Source organism: Enhydra lutris, unplaced genomic scaffold (genome assembly GCF_002288905.1).
Source record: "Enhydra lutris kenyoni isolate GAN:26980312 unplaced genomic scaffold, ASM228890v2 scaffoldscaffold5, whole genome shotgun sequence".
Classification (NCBI taxonomy): domain Eukaryota; kingdom Metazoa; phylum Chordata; class Mammalia; order Carnivora; family Mustelidae; genus Enhydra; species Enhydra lutris.
This window is the reverse complement of record NW_019154089.1, coordinates 30,868,372-30,889,517: the sequence shown is the minus strand read 5'-3', so window position 1 is coordinate 30,889,517 and position 21,146 is coordinate 30,868,372. Positions and strand designations below refer to the sequence as shown.

The following is a 21,146-nucleotide window of genomic DNA, read 5'->3' as shown; positions in this document are numbered from 1 at the left end:
CATCCCCTTCTATGGGAATACTATCGTGAATATGGAGTTTCTTACCCATTTTAGTTAAAACTTTCTACATTTAAAAGAACAGAAAAGCCAACTCAAGCTAGTAAAAGCAAAATGGCAATTTATTTCCTCATATAACACCGCAAGAACAGTCTAAGATTATACTTTCAGGCTTGGCATGATCGAGGCTCAACCAGTGTCACCAGGATTTGCTTTTTATTCCCCTGTCTGAGCTGCATTTCCCCTTAAAGAGTCGCCCTTGTTTGTGCAAGCACAGTGGCGGCAGCAGCCTCCCATTCTCTTCTTCACAGTCAGCAGAAAAAGATCAACATCCTGCATAACTGAAACAAAAGGTTTGGAATTGGGTCCTTGGGGCTCTAATTGGCCTAACTTGGGTCTTGTGTCCATCCCTGACCTACTCATTAGTGCAGAGAAGAGGGGTAGGGTGATGCAGTGCTCTGATCCCCCAGGCTCGGTTGGATAGCAGATAAGTCAGGTGCAAGGAAACTACAAATAGTGGAAAGGCAGAAGAGAAGTATCAAAAAATCAGAACAGATGAATGCTAGGTAACCAAAACCCTATTCACCACATATTCGAAGTTATTCTGGTAAAGCATTCCTTTGGTTAGATAGAACTTGATTTCTGGAATTTAAAGTTCCCAGTCCTAAATTTGCCTTCTAGAATTACATAGAACAAGACTACTTCCTCTTTTCAGTGGCAGTTCTTCAACTGTTTGTAACACATATCAAATCTCCCTTGCTCTATTCTCCTCCAGTTAAATGTACCAACATACCAGAAAGAAGACTTTTGGGATTAGAAATAAATCAATGCATACTATTAAACAGTAGAATCTTATTGTGGAAGTAAATATATTTTCGTTCTGTTCATCTTTGTTTCAAAGAAAATGGTTTTATTAATAAATTTGGTAATGATTAGTATTGGCAAGGCTATTGGGGAAATATACATTTTTAAGACCAATGAGTTCTGAAAATGTCCACTGGGTAATTTGGACTAACCATTGAAGACACAGAAGCCCAAACAAAATGCTTCTCAGTGTTCTTTAAAATATCAAAGAGCTGGGCACCTGGGTGGCTCAGGGGGTTAAGCCTCTGCTTTTGACTCAGGTCATGATCTCAGTCAGAGTCCCGGTCTCTAGGCCCAAGTCAGGTTCTCTGCTCAGCAGGGAGCCTGCTTCCCCTTCTCTCTCTCTGCCTGCCTCTCTGCCCACTTGTGACCTCTCACTCTCTGTCAAATAAATAAATAAAATCTTAAATAATAAAATAAAATAAAATATCAAAGAGCTAACAAAATAATGAAAAATCACTAGGCCTAAAACTAAAGAACATGCTAAATCAGAAAGGAAGTCTAGAACTCAAAGTTGCCTTTGTTTTGGAAGTGTTTTCTAATCTGGAAAAATATATCTACAAAATTAAATTGTGGTTTTGGCTGCCTCATGAAGTTAGATGAAAAATGTCAGGGTGTAGAACTCATCAAATTTAGGGAGGTTGATAAACCATTCTCAGTATTAGCTAGATCAAAAAGGGCTATACCCTCAGGATAAGGGTGAACCAGTAGGAACTCTGGGCTCTCAGGAGCTTACAACCTGACTTCAAGTCATCTACGTAATCCATGGAACTTGAAGCAGTAGACTTGATTTATTATGGTCCTAGACTGATGACACACAATATAGCAAGTGCAAGTTCTTTCTGGAAAAGATCACAATATGCTGGGACTCAAATTATTCCTACAAATACAAACCAAATGCAATAACCTTCATACAATCAAGATAGCCAGGCAGACAAGAAATTAAGACACCATGAGTAAGAATATGACAAGACAAAAGACAACAAAAACAGAGCCCAAAAGACCCCAAAGAGTGGAATTATCAGACAAGGATGCATAGTATTTTCAAAGAAATAAAGTTAAGCTTGAGTTCCAAGTCCATTCAATGGCAAAAAGGAACATCTCTTTAATAGATGGTGCTGGCACAATGGGGTGTCCACATTCAAAATAAATAAATAGATAAATAAAGTTGGACTCCCTACCTCATACCACACACAAATCAAAATGAACCAAAGGCCTAAATATAAGACCAAACCAAAACACTTTTAGAAGAAAACAGAGGTATATTTTCATGACCTTGGATTCAGAAATAGATTCTTAGATATGACACTAAGATAACAAGCAACAAAAGAAACCATATGCAAAATGGACTTGATTAAAACTAAAAACCTTTGTGTAAAGGATACTATTAAGAAATTGAAAGGCTAAATATAGAATGGGAATTATTTTCCAATCATATGTCTGAGAAGAAATCAATATCCAGGATATATAAAGAACTCCTACAACTCAACAACAAAAAGACAAAAACCCAATTTAAAAATGAGCACAGGACTTCAATAGATACCATCCAAATAAGATGTACAGATGACCAGTAAGCATATGAAAAAATGCTCAACACTAGTAGTCATTAGTGAAATGTAAATCAAAACCAGAAGATAACACTTCATACCTACTAGGATGACTATATATATTTTTTTCAAATAGGCAATTAACAAGTGTTGATGAGGATATAGAAAAATTGGAACTCTCATACATTGCTAGTGGGAACTTAAAAAGGTACAGTCACTGTGGAAAATGGCAGGATGGCTCCTCAAAAAACTAAACACCCAGAATTACCATATGACCCAGAAATTCTACCCTCAGGCACATGGCCAACAAAATTCAAAGCCAGTACTTGAATAAAGACTTGTATGCCAATGTTCACTGCAGCATTAGTCATGACAGCTAAAACACTGAAACAACCCAAGTGTCCATCTTTAGACGAATGGATAAACAAAGTGTTGTATATACCTACAATGGAGTGTTACTCATCCATAAAAAGGAATGAAGTTCTGATATATGCTGCAACACAGACACACCTTGAAAACATACACTATGTGAAATAAGCCATATATAAAAGGACAAATAGTATACAATGCTACTTATATGAAATATCTAGAATTGGGGAATTCATAGAGGCAAAAAAAGTACATGGTCATCATCAGGGGCTGAGGGAACAGGGAATGGAGAGTTATTGCCTAATAGTTACAGAGTTTCTGTTTGGGATGACAAAACATTTTGGGAATAGATCATGGTAATAGTTGTACAGCATATAAATATAATTAATACCACTGACTTGTATACTTAAAATGGTTAAAATGAAAAATTTCATATTATATATATATATAAATAACAGAAATAAATTTCATTTAATGAATTTTTCATTTTACCCATTTTAAGTATACATATATTTAAGTGTACATATATATCTCTCTCCACAATTTTTAAAAATTATATATCTATTTATCTACCTATATATCCACAATGTAAAAAGAAAAAAAGAATCCAGATAGAACCCAGAGCCTTTTTCTTATATTCTTCACCATTTGGCAGGGATGAAAACACCCCCACAATGAACCAAGATATATGAGGTGGATTTAAAATTGAAATGAAAAGTAACCCAGCATACATCTTAGGGGCAATAAAAATTCAGTGCAGGGTCCACTCTCCACATTTCTGGTGCTTTAAAATTATGATTCAAATTCAAAATGGTGCCCCTGCCATCTTTCTAGATCTTCATTCCATTGGAAGCCCAGAGGGGTGGCAAGTACAAAAAGCATGCATGAGAGGCAGGAGACAATGGCAAATGACAGCCGTAACTAGTGCATAGAAGCTTCAGGAGTGACAGGGTCACTTTGGAACAGTTTCCTGTGGAACACAAGATTAAGCCAGAGCCAAAGCTCAGGCAGGTAGGGGAAGCTGAAGGTATGAACCAGAGGGTAAGAATGTTCTGGGGCTGGCTATGGTGAACCAAGAAAGGACAGAATCAGAGCAAAACCAGAGCAGGGCACAGGGTCTGAAGACAAAGGAAGGTAAAAACAGGATCAGAATCCAGGAAAAGGTGTCAGGGCAGAGTGGTCAGGAATCAGGCTAACTACCATGAGGGCTGGTTAAATGTCAACCTGTGAGACACACTCTCAGAGGATCCATTGCCCCATGCTTCAGATCTCTACCAAGATCATTAAAAATTCAGGTAGCAGGGCCCAATTCCAACTCAGTGAATCAGCATCTCTGGGGGGTGGACCCAAGTAAATGCATTTTAACATACTCTCAGATGAGTCTTAGGCCATCTAAATTATGAGAACCCAGATCAGGGGACACATGTGCAGCTCTTGAGGTAGACCAGAAGTCTACAAGTTCAACATTCCAGTTCTGCAAGTGCACCATATGTATCCTCAGTGCGGAACTCTGCAGATCCTGCCAGCAACTTCCAGTTAACATAGACTTATAACTCTACACTGACTAGGGCTGTGGACCTGATCTAACAACAGTGCCTACTAGTCATAGAGCCGCTACCCTGTACCAAGCACCGGGCCAACTGCTTTTCTGGAATTGCTACACTTAAGGATGCTCCCATGACTATCCCATATTTACAAATGATCAAGCTGAGGCTAAGAGATGGCAAGCAACTTGTCCTGGGCCACCCGCCGGGCAAGAGCAGCTTTGGGCTCTAGGCCCATTTAACTCCAAGACCTGTGCTCTTTCCACACACCAACACATTGCAAAATTTTCCACAATAGTTTAAAAAAAAAAAAAAGGCAAAAAAGCAGGGGGCTGGCAGTGGAGGTTATAGCATTAATTGATGGTGAGTCTTAGGTTAATTAAAAAACTTTTTTCACTACAGCATACCCAGGGCACAGTGGTGAAGCAAGACTCTGCTGTCTTTTCTAATCATCTTGATCCCCAAGCCAGAAGGTATTGTCAGGTAATGTAATCTTGTTCTGGCCTTTTCTTCATCTAAGTGAAGAAGGGGCTGAGATTAAGTTTGGGAAGAGATTGAAAAGCAAAGCTCAGAGGAACAGATTAAAATGATGCTGAGGCATCCTGAAGCAGGAGAAAAAAAAAATGATAGGACTTTATTGATGGAGCTGCTGAAGGGAGATAAGACACATCTCACAGGGACCAGAGAAGGGAAGGAAAGAAGCTGAGGAGGAACAGAGATAAACAGGGTAGAGAGAAGAGATAAGAGGCAGCATGAGGGCGAGGCAGGGAAGAGGAAGACGGGATCAGGGGCTCTGCGGGAGAGTGGGACCCAGGCCCTCTGCTTTCTCTTTTCTCAGGTACATTTTTAAAGGGAGAGGGAGCCACACTCATGGAATAAGTTAAGTGCCAGATCCTGATTCATCTCTGAGCCCAAATAGTCCCATTTGAAAGTAAGGCTAAACTTGAGTCTCTTCAAGAATGTGAGACCCTCTGGCTTTGTGCCCTTCACACTCCCCCATCCATTTCCAGGTTGGCCCAATCAACACCGAACCTAAGACCCCCAGTGCAATCCCGTCCACCTCACAAGGGAGTAGAGTCATGAAAAGCTCACTAAGACCCTTCATATACCTGGAAGGTCCAGAGTGCAGGGGTGGAGGACATGGGCTTTGAAGCTGCTCCAGGGTTTGAACCCCAGCTCAACCGCAGGCTACCTTCTTTATGAATCTGGACTTCCATTTCCTCAGCTGTCAAACAAGGATAAAACTGGCAACCCCCTCATAGAGAGATTCTTATGATTCTATAAAATCATGCATGTAAAGGGCTTAGGGTAGCGTCTGACATCCAGAAGGGGCTCAAGTAATATTAGTGATGACTACTAGTGCTGTTATTAGGCTCAGGCGCAAAACTACATACACACAGTAGGCACCCCATGAAAATACTTATCCATTGGGTTGAGGGGGAATCAGGACATTTGCTTCTAGTCCTGTCTCACTCACCATGGTGGGAACACAGGCCGTGACTTTACTTCTCTGACAGAATATTGTGGGTTTGGAAACTCTTAGAAAAGTAGGAAACCGCATAGAAATACAGAAGAGGTTATTTCCCTTACTCTACCATTGCACTTTTACTCCTAGCTGCCTACTTTCTGACATACTTATGAAGTTTCACCATGGCTAAGAATTTTTGCCACAATTTTCTTCACTGACCTGGGCTGAATATTTCTGCCTCATTCTTCTACTGATGCCTGACATTCGCATGAGAGGTTCAGTTCCCCAGCTTCAAGAAGGTGTGTATGCAGAAATTCTAAGCTTTTATCCTGTTTACATCCCTCCATTCTTTTTGCTACTCAGGTACATTAAAAATGTTCCAAACATTTGGAATCACAAAATGCATAATACAGACGGAAGTGGTTCTGTAGACTGTAAGCCGTCAGAGAAGAGGGACTAGGTCTGTCCCGTTCATTTACCTGCCCCAGTACCCAACAGGACCCTTTGGCACACAGGAGACATCCAAGATACTTCCACTGGATGAATGTGTCAGAAATCAAGGTCGTTGACCCAACAGCCATTCCCAGTTTCTCCCTTGCTGATTGATTTTAAGTTTTGGCTAAACGGCTATGTGTACATCTTGGGGCTGAGTCATGTTTGGTGTAAATTAGTCCCAGATATTTCATTCTCCTTGGCCAAAGGGTAGGCATGTGATCCAGTGAAGTATATGGACGATGAAACATACGGGAGGGTTTTCTGGTAACTTCTATGGCAGATTTTCATTTTTGATAAAGGATAAGAGTCATATTAGGGGGAAAGTCCTATTCCCTTCCATGTCCTTCCTTCCTGTTTGGGATCCTTTGGTGTGAGGGCACATCAGAGTTGTGACAGCCATCTTGCAACCATGGGGGAGGAGCCAAAAGAAGTCACAGAGACTCTAATAGCTCATTTCCATGAAGCTGCTGAACCAACCCTCAAACAGCCTATATCCAGATTTCTAGTTACATGAAATAATTGTCTCTAAGTCACCACTTTTTAGTATTCTCTTACTTGCGGCTGAATATAATCTTTCTAAGACAATGAATAACTGTGCCCTGAGAAGGGTCTCCCATTATATATAGGTACAAGAGGGCAAAGAGTTGCCTATTTCCAAGTTCTTTACTCTGCAACGAAGGTTTCCACTTAACCAGTCTTCCATGTTTCTCTTATAATCTTAGCATCATTCCATTACCCCTCCGATGTCTCTGAAAGATTAATAGTACCACCTTGACCCCCAGACATTCTCTGTTTATCTTTTCTGTTTTCTCGTTATCACTTTCCACAGACCAAATATTATATCTTGGTTTTTAATTACTTTAATGGGCCTCATCCATAGTAATTGGGACATTTAGGTCATTATCATATCTCCTCAGATCTTCTTGAACAATTTTATTGATCATCTCTTTGAGCAAAATCATGTGGGGGTACTAGACCCACATAAACTTGTAACTTAGGCCAAAAGTTGTCCTGATTAATTAGCAACATTTCCTTCTGGCGCAAAGCTGCCCTCCCTTTAGAATCGTGGTTCTCAGTCATTTGCGTATTGAGGTGGCCTAAAAACTCCCCTGATAGCCAGGTCTCCCCCATGCCCATTAAAATCAGGATCTCAGAAGGGCGCCTGGGTGGCTCAGTGGGTTAAGCCTCTGCCTTCAGCTCGGGTCGTGATCTCAGGGTCCTGGGATTGAGCCCCACATCAGGCTCTCTGCACAGCGGGGAGCCTGCTTCCCCCTCTCTCTCTGTCTGCTTCTCTGCCTACTTGTGATCTCTCTCTCTCTCTCTCTGTTGAATAAATCAATAAAATCTTAAAAAAAAAATCAGGATCTCAGAGGGGAGTCAAACATCATTATATTTTGTTACTGAAATCCCCATATGATTTCCATATGCAGCTGACTTTGAAAATCAACCAATGCTTTAGGCCAGTTCTCAGTCTTTAATGTTCATACGAATAACATGGAAACCTCGTTAAAATGCAGATTCTGATTCTGGTCTCTAGGGTGGAGACTGACACTCTGCACTGCTAACAAGCTCACAGGTGATGACCATGATATGGTCTGAGCCCCATGTTTTGATTAACAAGGGTCTAGCATCTAGATTTAATAGTCTATTTTAAGACTGGACCATAGCAGTGAAAAAATGATCACTGCAAGAGAGCCAAGAACTCAGGGTGGTTGTTTCTGTGTCTGGTTTAGTTACAGACTTAAGTGGACAAATCGTCCCAGTTTGCCTGGATTTGTAAACATGTTATGGTCATTAGGGGTTTCTGAAGGGGTTCCCAGCATGTGGGACTTTGAGTTTTAAAATGGGAAAAATGGGCCGCCTGGGTGGCTCAGTCGTTGGGCATCTGCCTTTGACTTGGGTCATGATCCTGGGGTCCTGGGATCGAGCCCCGCATCAGCCTTCCTGCTTGGTGGGAGGACTGCTTGTGTTCCCTCTCTTGCTGTTTCTCTGTCAGGAGTGTGGATGGAATCTTTAAAAAAAAAAAGGGCGTGGGGACAACACCTCATTATGACAACACCTCATTACAGGGTGTTCTTCAAAAAGGAACAGAACAGCCAAGCTTCACAGTTCCACATTCTCATTCCTCTTTCTGGGTACGGCAGTCCACCCCAGGGTCAAGGGTATTCTGGGAAAGATGGTTCAAGGGAAAGAAACACTGAGTTGCATGCACCAGGAACTTAATGTGACCTCAAAAAGGTAAACAATCGGGATGCCTGGGTGGCTCAGTTGGTTAAGCAGCTGCCTTCAGCTCAGGTCATGATCCCAGCATCCTGGGATCGAGTCCCACATCGGGCTCCTTGCTCATCAGGGAGCCTGCTTCTCCCTCTGCCTGCCATTCTGTCTGCCTGTGCTTGCTCTCTCTCCCTCTCGCTCTCTGACAAATAAATAAATAAAATCTTCTGGGGCGCCTGGGTGGCTCAGTGGGTTGGGCCGCTGCCTTCGGCTCAGGTCATGATCTCAGGTTCTGGGATCGAGCCCCGCATCGGGCTCTCTGCTCAGCAGGGAGCCTGCTTCCTCCTCTCTCTCTGCCTGCCTCTCTGCCTGCTTGTGATCTCTGTCTGTCAAATAAATAAATAAAATCTTTAAAAAAAAAAAAAAGGTAAACAATCAGGTAGATCCAGGCTGACCTAGAAAAATCCAAGAACAGTTTTATGACATGGCCACAGAGAGAAGTCCAGGAGACGTGGTTTAGGTCTGTCCTCTGGCCCCATGTAGCCTGGGGTAACTCAGTCACCTTATCTGGGCCTCAGTTTCATCAGATAAAACATGAGAGTTGAATTGCTGGATGTATCAGGATCTTTCCTGGACACCCTCCCAGCCCCCACTCCCCACGCAGCACCAGTAAAGCACACAACTGCAGAACAGCACCTTTCCAGCTCAGATGGAAAGTAAACGCATCTTCTGTTTCATGAGCAGCTAGCTCCAGCACGCCTCAAGACCCTCATAACAATACCAGCATTCATCTTACTCCAGCATCCTTCTCTTTGCTGCTTTGATGTTCAGAGAGCTGAGAACTCATGATGCTTTTTTTCTTTTTAATGGCGATAACATGTTGACAAATCCAAATGAAATTCTATTTTGAGACCCAGCCTTTTGGTTACAAGTGGCTTCCTCCTTCTGATCTTGCCTTCACCCAGGGAGCTCACTTCTCAACTTTTTGTTTTCTTTGGAGAGACAAAGAGTCTCCCCAGCCACCCATTGCTGGATTCCTGTTAACCTTTCATTAAGCCCACTGACAGCTGGCTCCAGCTCTTCATGAGTTAGTTCAACACATTCCCATTTAAATGTGTCCCACCTGGCTTCATTAAGGTTCCTGCCAGGTTCTCCACTTGCGGCTTCCTCTGCAAATGCAAATAAGATTCTGAGTAAATAATATGGAGACAAGGGAAGATTGAGCTATAAAGGGGTTGGGATGGGGTTTGGGATGGGAGAACCATCAAAACACTCATGTCGCCGTGGATTTGAGCAAACTGAAATCCATTTGGGACCCACGCAGGCCAATATTGCAGTTCTGTATGCACTGAATGTTAAACTAAGGCCCTGGTTGTGAAGTACAGGGTAGTGGTTAAGAGCGTGGAGTCCTTCCAGCCTGGTTCAAGGCCCCGCTCTGTCATAGGGGGTTGGTCCATGCGACCTTAGGCAAGTTCCTTCACCTCTCTCTGCTTTTGTTTTCTCAACTCCAAAAGCAGGAGTAATATACCTGTTTGGCTGGGTCGCTGCGCGGATTCAGTGAGAAATAGCCTTGAAACAGTCAAGTACCTAGACCATAGCAAATGCTACCTAAGGATTGGATGTTATCTCTGATTTAGCCTAGAGAGACCAAGGTCAAGGTTGCAGAATTAGTTTGTCATAAATCCTCAAGGTTGGATTGTGGACCCACCATGTAAAAATCAACTGTAAGAACAGCATCTCCATCAAAGTCCTTCCTTGCACAAATGGAAAATCAACACTGATTCCATTCTGTTGCATTTCCCATGTATGTTTCATCTCATTTAAATTTTTAAGCTCTCGAAGGGAAGCGATCCTCTCTCCTGGGCCCTAGATATTAGGAAGTTATTTGAGGGTGGCTACCAATTCATCCTGATTGCGTGGAGAGGGAAAGAGGAATTACTAGACCAACAGTCTCCTCTGACCAGGGAGTCTCAGCTTAAAGATTTATGTATCTTAATTCTTCATTTTGTAAAACCCACACCCTGCCTCCTAGACTTTGGAGTCTCAGACTGGTTTCCTTGTTCTAGCCTGTCGTCCTGGGTTGCCCAGGACATTACTCTCACTAAGTTGGAGTGATAAGTCCATCCAGTGGACACAGACGCATTCCACTCTGAACAGCACCAGCACTTCCCTAGCCTCACTCATCTGTAGTAGCTGCCTGGCCTCAGGCAGAGCCCAGGGGCTTCTTCCACACCATGGCTAGAAGTCAGGAGATAGGACTCTCTGATCTGCATTTAGAAAAGGAGAGTTCTGCCACAGCATGGAGAACAAATTGGAGCGGGGAGGACTGAAGATGGGAAGTCTAACCCACGCAAGCTTAAATGAGGGTTCTGACACCCACCTCCACCTGGACCTTTACCTCCTGCTGCAGGAAACTCCTGACTCTGTGCCACCACACCCGTCCCCAGAGAGCCCTGGTTAAGGGAGAACCTTTTCTCAAAAAAGAAAATGTGAGCCAAAATGATGGTGAAGTTCAATATTGCTTCCGGCATTACTGATGAGACCCAGACTCAGGGTTGCTCCGACCATCCCTGGAGGGGGGCATGCACTCCAAAAGTTGGGCATAAACAGAGAGATACAAATGCATAGGAGGCAAGGGCAACTAGGGTCAAAAAGGAACCCAAAATTGTGTCCCAGATGCAAGGCAATTTGGAGAGACCTGAGGCCCTTCTTCCTATATCCGGATAGCTGCCAGAAAGAAGAGAGATTACACATGTTCTGACCCATAAGCAGATGCTATCTGGAGACAGACTTTGTTTTAAATATTTCTAAGTCTCAGAACTGTCCTGAGATGGAATGATCTCCTTTAGATGTGGTAGTGAGCTCACCATCACCAAAGTTACTCAAGCACAGCCTGGAAGATCACTTAGCATGATGCTACCTAGGAGATTAAAGCACCTGGCAGAGAAGGTGCTAAAGGTCTTTAACGTACTTCCACTTGTGAAATTAAGGCAAGACTGGACCATGACACCAGTGGAATGAACAGGGCTTTAAAAACAAAACAACACAAACAACACATTCTAAGACTTGTTTTGACGATTCCCACATCATGTCCCCATCCTCCATCCTGAGAAAAGGTGGCGCATTAGAGCGTGAAAAGACCGTCTTCGTCTTCTCTTCCATGCTGCATGTCACCAAAGTTGTTTTTACATTCTCCAACACTGTCTAGCCTGCAAGGAGAAAGGGGAGTCTGAGAATGGAAAACGCAATGACCAGAAAGAAATGGACATTGCTCACCCACTACATAACTAACCACGGTTGTTAGAGTTTTGAAAAGGGCTCAGACTCCGTCCCGTCTAAGCCTCTTCATTCACACATGGGAAAACCGACACTGTAGGAGATAAAGGGCTTTTGCCAGTCTATTCCAATAAGGGAATTAAATGTTTCTATATTAACAGAATATAAAATCAATATCACAATGTGTGTATGACTTTGGAAAGCTGCCTTGCTGAGTCTCAGTTTCCCTACTTGTTAATATTTATTTGATAACAGATAATTTGGTATTGATGCAATTAAGGGAAGGCTACAGTCTTCAACAGAGTTTACACCGCTTCTTTTCATTTCTTTCCCCAAAAGCTATAGAACAGGACAGATGTCCAAAATCTCTTTCCAGAGATGCTTCAAACTATTTAAAACAAAACAAAACTGTTCTGATGGTCTAATATTGGGCAGAGGAACCAAACCCGAAGAATGATATTCTACATGTTTCTCATTTTCCACAGTGCCAACTCTCTCCATAAACTTCTGTTTAATAATGTCCTTTTAAAACGTATTGCCCAGAGTTGAACAATTCTGAGCACAGAGGACAGAGGCATATCACCTTCTTTCTTTTGCATGCCATGCTTCTATTAATGCAACCTGCCTTTGTATTTATATTTAAGAGAAATATAACAGTGTTAATCAAGACAAAGGTTAATGCGAGTTAAATCCCACAAATTTTTTTCACCTCTAATGCCACACTTCTCTAACCCTTAATTTAAACAGAACACAAGCACAAGTCATTAAACCACTGAGTAGTATCTAATCATTTGTAACAGCTTGTACAGTCATTACAACAATCAGTCATGCAAGATTAATTACCTTGTGTGTTTCGAGAAACAACTGGTTTTCATGACTTTCCCTGAAAAGACAAGGCCATGGGTAAGCAGGGTAGCCGTGCTAGAACATGTGAAATTCTGGGAAAGCCCAAAGCTGCCTTACCAAGAGCAGAGTTGGGCCAAAGGTGAGAATTTAGGGGCTGGTTTTGGCAGACAAAGCCATTCCTTTTACTTTTTCGGGCCCCAAGGCAGTGCCCATCAGTTACGCATCTGTTCCCGCATTGTTGGCAATAATGTTAAGCTGCTTCATTCTTACGTCTTTGGCCACCCAGAGTTGAAGCACTCACTTGAGTTTTAATTCCTGTTAACCTGTTTAACCTGTTAAACTTCCTTATGAGACATACTCACAAATTCCAAAACTGTATGAGGACCAGTGGCCTCTGCCTTTACAAAGGGCTTTGCAGGAAGGCTAATCGCAGGCTTCCTACTGAGATGGGAATTTCCTTTGTCCGTGTTCACTAGGAACAGGTATTGAAACATGCAAGTTTCACTACTGTTGCGTGAAAGGGCCAAGATGGTTAGCAGTTCTATTTCCTCATTTACCACCTCAAAACAGTTTCTGTTAATGACTACAGAACAATTTCCCCCCATTTTACAACAGAACCAGATGTCACATACCTCTACTTTGCATGACAACTATAAACCCTGTTCCATGACTCCTTTTTGCAGTGTGTTAAAACTATTTTTTTGAAGAGGTGTGGTGGGGTGGGGAGGTGTAAGGTCACGGACAGGTGAGGAATCTAATATGACTGTGGGTCCCACCCCCTGAGAAGTGCAGATCAGAACACACAAGTACCTTTGCACAGGATTCCAAGGGAATCCCTTTCCCCTGAGGTCTCTATGTGGAGCCCAGGTAAACAAAGCTTGCTTTAAGGCAAGAAGAAGCCTGAGGTCATTCATGGCTTTCTTCCTGGGGCAGTCCTAGCCAGAGCAGCAGGCTGGACCAGGGTTTCCTCCACCCTAAGACAATGATAATAATAGCATTTTTCACTTAAGGCAGTCATGAGGAAAAAAGGAGTTAGACACATCAGGAAAATAACAGCAGGACTGTCAGTGATTGAGTTTCCAGAAAAGCTCTTGCTTTTCTTTTCCAAAATATAAACTCCATCAGGGAGATGATACGTGAAGGTTTTAGCATCCGAGGGAACATAAGTTTCCCTGTTACGGCCCTGAACAGGATGGAGTCAGTGATGGAAATGGGACTCTGGGGGAAGGAGACAGGGGCAGGAAGCGGAATCAGTCCACTCCTACATCCTCCTGGATGCTCCCCAATTCCGAAGGGCACCATCCCACCTGGGCCTGCCCTCCTTACCTTGGAGGGAAAGCGCCACAAGCAATGCCAACAGTACGAATCCCAGGGAGGGAGCAATGATCATTAGCAGGTCGGAGTTGATCATTTTTACCTGGTGAGACACAGGGATGGCGATTGGGCCCGTCCTTTCTGAACATTACCCCTGCATGATTTTCCTGTCCCAGTCATACCTTCCACTCGCCAGCGGCTTTACTGCTTCCCCCCACCCCCAACTTTGCCCGATAGGGCTCAAGATGGAGGCAAAGCAGCCTTGCAAATCAGAATTTTTTTAAAAATCTTTGCAAATCTGGAACATTTACCCAGACCACCCAATTCTCCTGTCTTTGACATCAGGCATATGGGCTGTGGGGTTCAGGGGTCTGAAGGTAGGAAATCTTTTGCCCAGTCCTGGGCAGCTCTCCTCACAGCTGATTTAGACCTCCAGAGGCAATGAGATTCAAGAGAAAAAGGAACTCATTTCAAATTTTCTACAGCACTGGTTCTCAAAGTGCAGCCAGGGGACCCATGAGATCAAAATTATTTTCACGAACATTATTTGCCATTTTCACTGTCATTCTCATAAGATGGACAGTGGGGTCTTCCCTGAGGTGGCTTGACCAGTGATGTGCTGAGGTCATCCTTCCGATACTAGAATATGTAAGCAGATGCGACATTCTCTCTCCTTCCCACGCAACCAGATAGTCAAGAGATTTGCAGAAATGTAAAACAATGCCACTAAGTCCATTTTTCTAATATAGTTTCATTGGGGAAAATATAGTTGTATTTCATGTTATTCATGTCCACATGTCATGGATTTGTTTTGTTATTCTTGCTTTTAAATGAATTCATCAACATCGTTTTCAATTTCCGTTTTAATGTTTGTGAGTATAAAGGGGTCCTGACACCAAATCGTTTGAAAAGGGCTATTCTTCAGGCAGCTCCTAGTTTTGGGGGGGCCATGTCACCCCTGCTGCCCAGGCCACGTCCATTTCCTCACCTGCCTGGCCTTTTCTCGGACACAGCAGCAAGGAGAGCCAGCAATCTCCCCCTCAGGAGGGAGAAGGGAAGGAAGAAAGAAGGGATGCGGGGGGGGGGGGGGGGGGGGGGGGCTTCCCTTTTTGCTTATAGGTGTCAGTTCTGCCTGCAGTTTTTACTTAAGCAGCTTGAATCACTTTGGTGACAATAAAAATTAATGAAGGGTACACTCAGCAACTAAGAAGGATGCTGGTGGCAAGTATCGGTCCTGCAGGATGTCACTAATCCTGGGCCACACACAAGGCACACAGGATGATTTTTCTATGTGTTTGTACTTTTTATTTCTTTTTGTTTTTCAAAACGTCTGCACATAGAGAGGTAACGATAGGAGCACGATTTCTGCCAGGAGCACAAGGCACCAGCCTACAAATTGCTTAACTATTCCCCCTACCTACAGTTGCTGCTCAGATGTATCTGCCTCCCCAGTTCATTTCCACAAACCTCTATTGTGGTTAAAAATCAAAGTCATATGCTTCCAATACTTCTCAAAAATTTTACCTGTTCTGATTCAACTCCATTTTGCACAGGCATTTCTGTCTCCGTTGCTGGGAAGGAAGAAGATTGGGGGAGAAATGTTTATATTTCCTCTGGGGGAATAAAATACCACATCCTGCAACAGGCATTTCAAAGCGCATCTGGAATTTCAGTTGACATGTTTAATCTTTTAATCCCAACTTTCCTTTTTCGTATAATTTATTTACAACACATTTGTTTTGAGATGGTTTTATCTGAAGCTCACCAGCTATCCAACATTATCCCCCAGGAACATCTCCATTTTATAGAAGGGCAGGACGGGGCATTGGGCCAGCAGGCGACTAGGTCTAAATTTTCGGCTGGTGCCAGCAATGTGTCTGGGGTTTTTATCCAGCAAGAAAACAGTCCGTCTATCAGTTAACAAATACTTTTTAAGCATTTGTCTGCTAGCTATACTATCACCCTTGTTGACAAAACTTACAAGTTAATGCAGAAAACCAAATTTAAGCAAATAAGGTGAATAGCTGAAAAAATGTTATAATTGTGCAACGTTCTGGGAATAAAGAGTACAACAGTGCAATGTTCTAGGAATAAATAGTACAATAATTGTACAATAAATAGATATGTTTAGGGACATACCACAAGGATGGCTGACCTGTTCCGGAGGAACAAGGGTAAATGTCCTTGAGAATGTAAATTTTAAGCTGAGACATGGACTCATTTATTTATAACTGATAGCTGAGTTCAACAAGCGAGACATACTCTGCTAAGCACTGTTCCAGGCACTAAGAATACTAAGATGAATTCAGCCCCTCCCCCCCAACCATGAAATTCACAGTACATTAGAGAAGGCAGACCAGAAGGTCATCGCAGCCTCACAGGCCACTGGTGATGATGGGGTATGCGAGGTTGCCAGGGAGCACAGAGGGAGGGAGAGGCACATAGCCCAACATCATAGCTCAGTGAGAGCTGTTAGAATCAAACTCCTTGAGGACAGTGTCCCTCTCTGCTTCCTCAACAGAGGGACCCTAACACTGCCTGGCACACACTCGGTGCTCAATAAGTGTTTGCTGAATGACTAACATCTGAGCTGAATTAAGATTGTGTTAGAATTAGGGCGCCTGGGTGGCTCAGTGGGTTAGGCTGCTGCCTTCTGCTCAGGTCATGATCTCAGGGTCCTGGGATCGAGTCCCACATCGGGCTCTCTGTTCAGCAGGGAGCCTGCTTCCCTTCCTCTCTCTCTGCCTGCCTCTCTGCCTACTTGTGATCTCTCTCTGTCAAACAAATAAATAAAATCTTTAAAAAAAAAAAAAGATTGTGTTAGAATTAGCAAAGAAAGATGGTAAAGGCCTCTTAGGTAGGGCAGCATCAGCAAAGCCATGGAAGTGTGAACCAGTGTGGTTCCGTGTGGAATGGCAGGCAGCTGTGAAGGCAGAAGATGGGTGGGAGAGGGGAACGGCAGGGATGACCACAGAGATGGGCAGGAGCCAGTCAGGGAAGGCCTTTGTTTCATGCTGGTAAGTCTCCGTTTAATTCTGTAAGCAGTGGGAAACCGCAGAAACATTTTAAGCGTGCTATGGTCCAGTTAAGACGATAAGGAAATAGCCAAGATGAGAAGATCAATTATCCTCTGATGCCAGGTCTGAAATTCAGAGCTAACAGAAATGAAGGGAGAGAGGTGGATTCTAGAAATGCTTGGAAGGGAGATCAAGAGGATGTGGACACTGAACATGGGGGTGAGAAAGAACCAAGTCTTAGATAACTCACAGATTCTTGCTTGAGACTCTGGGCCATCGCTCCACTGTCCACCAAGACTGGACACAGCAGAAGCAGAAGGGTCCGTCCCGGGGAGACAGACGCCAAGCTCAAATTCACAGTCATGGCGTAAGGCGCCCGAGAGACTCACACAAACACCAGTCGCCTCACATGCAGCTGATGGATTCGAATCTGAATCAAACTCGGGGAAGGTTGCAGTTGCAGATACTGATTCGGGAGTCATCAGTCTCCAGGGAGCAGTTAAAATCCTCTGAATGTATAAGAAATCCAAGGGTCACGTGTTCAGAGAGAGAAGAGCAGGGATCCCAAGAAACCCCAGCTCCTGAAAGGTGGACAGAGAAGGCGGGGAAAAGAGAGAAACAAACAGCAAAGAGCAGCAAGTGAAACCAGGGTCACATAAGCCGGGACAGGAGAAGATGCCTAGAAAGGACGCGAAATCATATGGACAATAAAACCTGCCTAAAGAAAGAGAACATAAAGCCACACATATACGAGGCCTGAGTAAAATAAAAATCAAGGTGAATAATTACTGAAATTGATCATTGTTTCTCCCAAGCTTCTTTGCACTCTAGGTGTAAGAAAAATGTGATGGGTTTTCTAAAGCTCATAATTTGGTACAAGAGAGCTTATTTGTTCGACAGGGAAAGTGACTTGTTGAATGCCTATGAGCCTAAAACTCTGAGGGGAAAATTCAGCGTGTTTTCATATCCTACAACTCAGTTATTGTTGTTTTTCTCTCCGCTATTATTCCCTAGAGCTGGAAATTACAGGTAAGAATTCAAAACTCCTACCCCTGTTCTGTCAAAATCCTGTAGTATTACAATCATTTGTGATAGATAAGACCGAAATTGAAACCATCAAAGAGAAAAGCCCGCCTAGGTCAGTTTTGTCAGAGCTAATCTGTATTTTAAGTTGGAATTGTCGAGTAGGAGAGACATTTTGCAAACACAAACACTGCCAAGGAACACCGAACACTACTTCCTCTCCCTGCTCCCTTCCTCCTCCTCTTCCTTTTCTTCCTCCTCTTCCTCCTCCTCCTCTTCCTCCTCTTCTTCTGAAAATGCCAAAAGCCTGAGTGGGAAGCGCTCCACAGCGACAGTGTTAGACACGGAAGAGCAGCAAGGAACATGAGTGGACAGCCATGTTTGATCCTTGGGAAACAGCAATGCTAGCAGCTGGGGGGTGGGGTAGACAAGCGAAGACTACTCGTTTCCTAGTCTTCTGTGCTATCTTGGCCCTGACATTCTTAAGACCCTGAACCCTTAAACAAGCACATCCAGGCAAAGGCAGGACTGCCCCATACCCCAAACTTGCACAAAAAGCAATTCTGGGAGAGGGGAACTATGGTAGGTTGAATAGTGTCCTCCTCAAATGTATGAGCACTCAGAAGCCCCGACTGTGGACTTTTAGAAATAGGGCATCTTTGCAGCTGTAATTAGTTTGAGGATATTGAGATGAAATCATCCTAGATTTAGGATAGGTCCTAAATCCAACGGCAGGTGTCCTTATAAGGAGAGATGACACAGAGAGACACACACACAAAGAAGGCCACATAAAGACGGGCAGAGATCGAAGAGATGTGGCCTCAAGGCAGGGAATCCTGAGGCCACCAGAAGCTGGAAGAGGCAAGGAAGTCTCTTCCCTTAGAGCCTTTAGAGAGAGCATGGCCCCCCCGACACCTCAATTTTAGGGCTTCTGACCTCCAGAATTGTAAGATAATACATTTGTGTTGTTTTGCACCACTACATTCTTGTAAATATTTACAGCATCCCTGGGAAATTCATACAGAGACACAGACTCTGTACAGGCTCGTGGTCATTAAGATCTTCCATGGGAATCTCAGCCCTGGGGATGGGCACGTGCGGGGAAGATTAACCTTTCATTTAAATGTTTTTTTGTACACTTTGTACCTTTACCATATATATGTCTTCTATCTAAAAGAAATTAATTAACATGTAATAACAATAAAGAATCTTCAACTTAACTGCACTTTTCCCAGGTCTATGGACTCACCAATACTTCTGATTAATATTAGATTTGCCTACAGGGTGAGAACATATTTACATTAAAAGAAAATACCCAAATATGGACCCGCTAGGCAGAGTTCTCATTGTAAATCAGTAAATTGGCTTTCTGGTTTAATTTTAGGCTCTTGATTGAGTTCTTGATAGGCATGGGTACTTGAGCAAAATGGAATTCCTACAAAACTTAATCCCAGACCTTGAGCACTGTGAGGCTGTCTCTGAGCTTCCCCTACCCTTCACTGTCACTGAGTATCTGTATGCCCCACATTTCTCGGCTGGGTGACCTCGGGCATGACATTTCCTCTCTCTGAGCCACAGTTTATTCATCTGAAAATGATGGTTTGCACAACTGATCTCCTATGTCCTTTTTATCCTTTATATTTCTGGATGCCTTTTTACAAAAAATTTGAATGACCCAAGAAAATGATCATTTCACAGTAGTTTTTTAAAAAGGATTTGAAGCTATACTTAGTATAGGAAATGAATATGTAAATATTTAAGAAACACATGCATACCTCTTCCTTCACAAAGAAAATTTAAAAATACTGAAAGACTAAATACATCTGACTTTGGGTGGAAATATTATAGGCAATTAAAATTTTCTATCAGTACTCCTGTATACTTTCTAAATCTTCTCAAATGAGAAAACTTTAACTGTAGAATATATACCATGTGTTAATCACTGAAACTTGGCAAGATGCCTGAGTCAAGAGCCAACTCTTGTAGCATTTCTCTGAAACAACTCCACAGTGACCGTCTAAGTGAAACTTTGAAGACTGATGTTAGAAACCCATTAACTCACAACTAAAGAAGAGCTAGGTGATGCTATTGGTAAAAGACACACCCCTAGATATAAGAGTCTGGCATACAAAAGTGTTCAGGATATGTATATACTTTTTAAAAGATTATTTATTTATTTATTTGACAGAGAGGCAGACAGGGGTGGGGGGAGCAGGCTCCCTGCTAAGCAGAAAGCCCAATGCGGGGCTCAATCCCAGGACCCTGAGATCATGACCTGAGCTGAAGGCAGAGGCTTAAACCACTGAGCCACCCAGGCGCTCCTGTATATATTTACTTTTTTTTTTTTTTTTGGATGGTTTTAAAGAATGAATGCATGTAAAAACTGGGGAAATCCAAGTAGAGTTTGTAGACTTGTTAACTGTATGGTGCCAATGCCAATTTCCTACTTTAACCATGTGCTATAGTTATGTAAGATGTTGGGGGGAAGCTGGAGGAATGTAAAGATTTCTCTGTACTATTTTTGCAAGTTTGTGTTGAGTCTAAAATTGTCTCAAAACAAAAAGCTTTTAAAAAGTGGTTTAAATACCAGCATTTCATATGGTTCAATCTAGTATCTGCATGATACACAGTGGCTTTGCAATAAAGATTTGTTGAACAAAAATTGTTGAATAAATGTTAAAGCAAGTTTGAAAATGATTTTGTAAAAAATTTTAAAATTTTTGTAAAAAAATAATGATAGATGTTACTATGTCATTAGAAAAAGAAAATGAGCCAGAGCTCCTGGGTGGCTCAGTCGGTTAAGCATCAGGCTCTTGGTTTCAGCTCAGTCATGATCTCAGGGTCCTGGAATTGAGCCTCACATTGGACTCCAAGCTATGCCTGGAGCCTGCTTCGGATTCTCTCTCTCCCTCTGCACCTCCCTCACTCTCTCTCTCTAAAAATAAATGTTTTTTTAAAAAGAAAAAGAAAATGATCTGAAAGGATATAGACCATATGGTTAGAGCAATTATTTCTTCTTCTTGGTCATTTGGGATGAAGAGTTGGGGAGAATGTTTGGAATGCAAGGAAATTCACTTTCTACTGTTTTACTGTTTTCTTTTACAAGAGCATGTACTTATCTTATAATATAAAAAAAATTAAGGGTAACTGTGAAAACAATAACATAAAAACA

At 42.7% G+C, this 21,146-nt stretch overlaps 1 protein-coding gene across 2 annotated transcripts in view; it reads right to left on the bottom strand.

Moving 5' to 3' along the window:
• Positions 1 to 11,507: 11,507 nt before the first annotated feature.
• LOC111141196 (T-cell immunoglobulin and mucin domain containing 4) overlaps positions 11,508 to 21,146 on the bottom strand; it is a 33,273-nt gene continuing 23,634 nt past the window's right edge. For both annotated transcript variants that reach the window (XM_022493602.1, XM_022493603.1), the window contains 4 exons: positions 15,459 to 15,505; positions 13,947 to 14,037; positions 12,618 to 12,657; positions 11,508 to 11,707 (listed from right to left, as the gene is read on the bottom strand). In XM_022493602.1, coding sequence (XP_022349310.1) covers positions 11,623 to 11,707; positions 12,618 to 12,657; positions 13,947 to 14,037; positions 15,459 to 15,505 — 263 coding nt within the window. In that variant the 3' untranslated portion in view covers positions 11,508 to 11,622. The remainder of the gene's footprint in view (positions 11,708 to 12,617; positions 12,658 to 13,946; positions 14,038 to 15,458; positions 15,506 to 21,146) is intronic.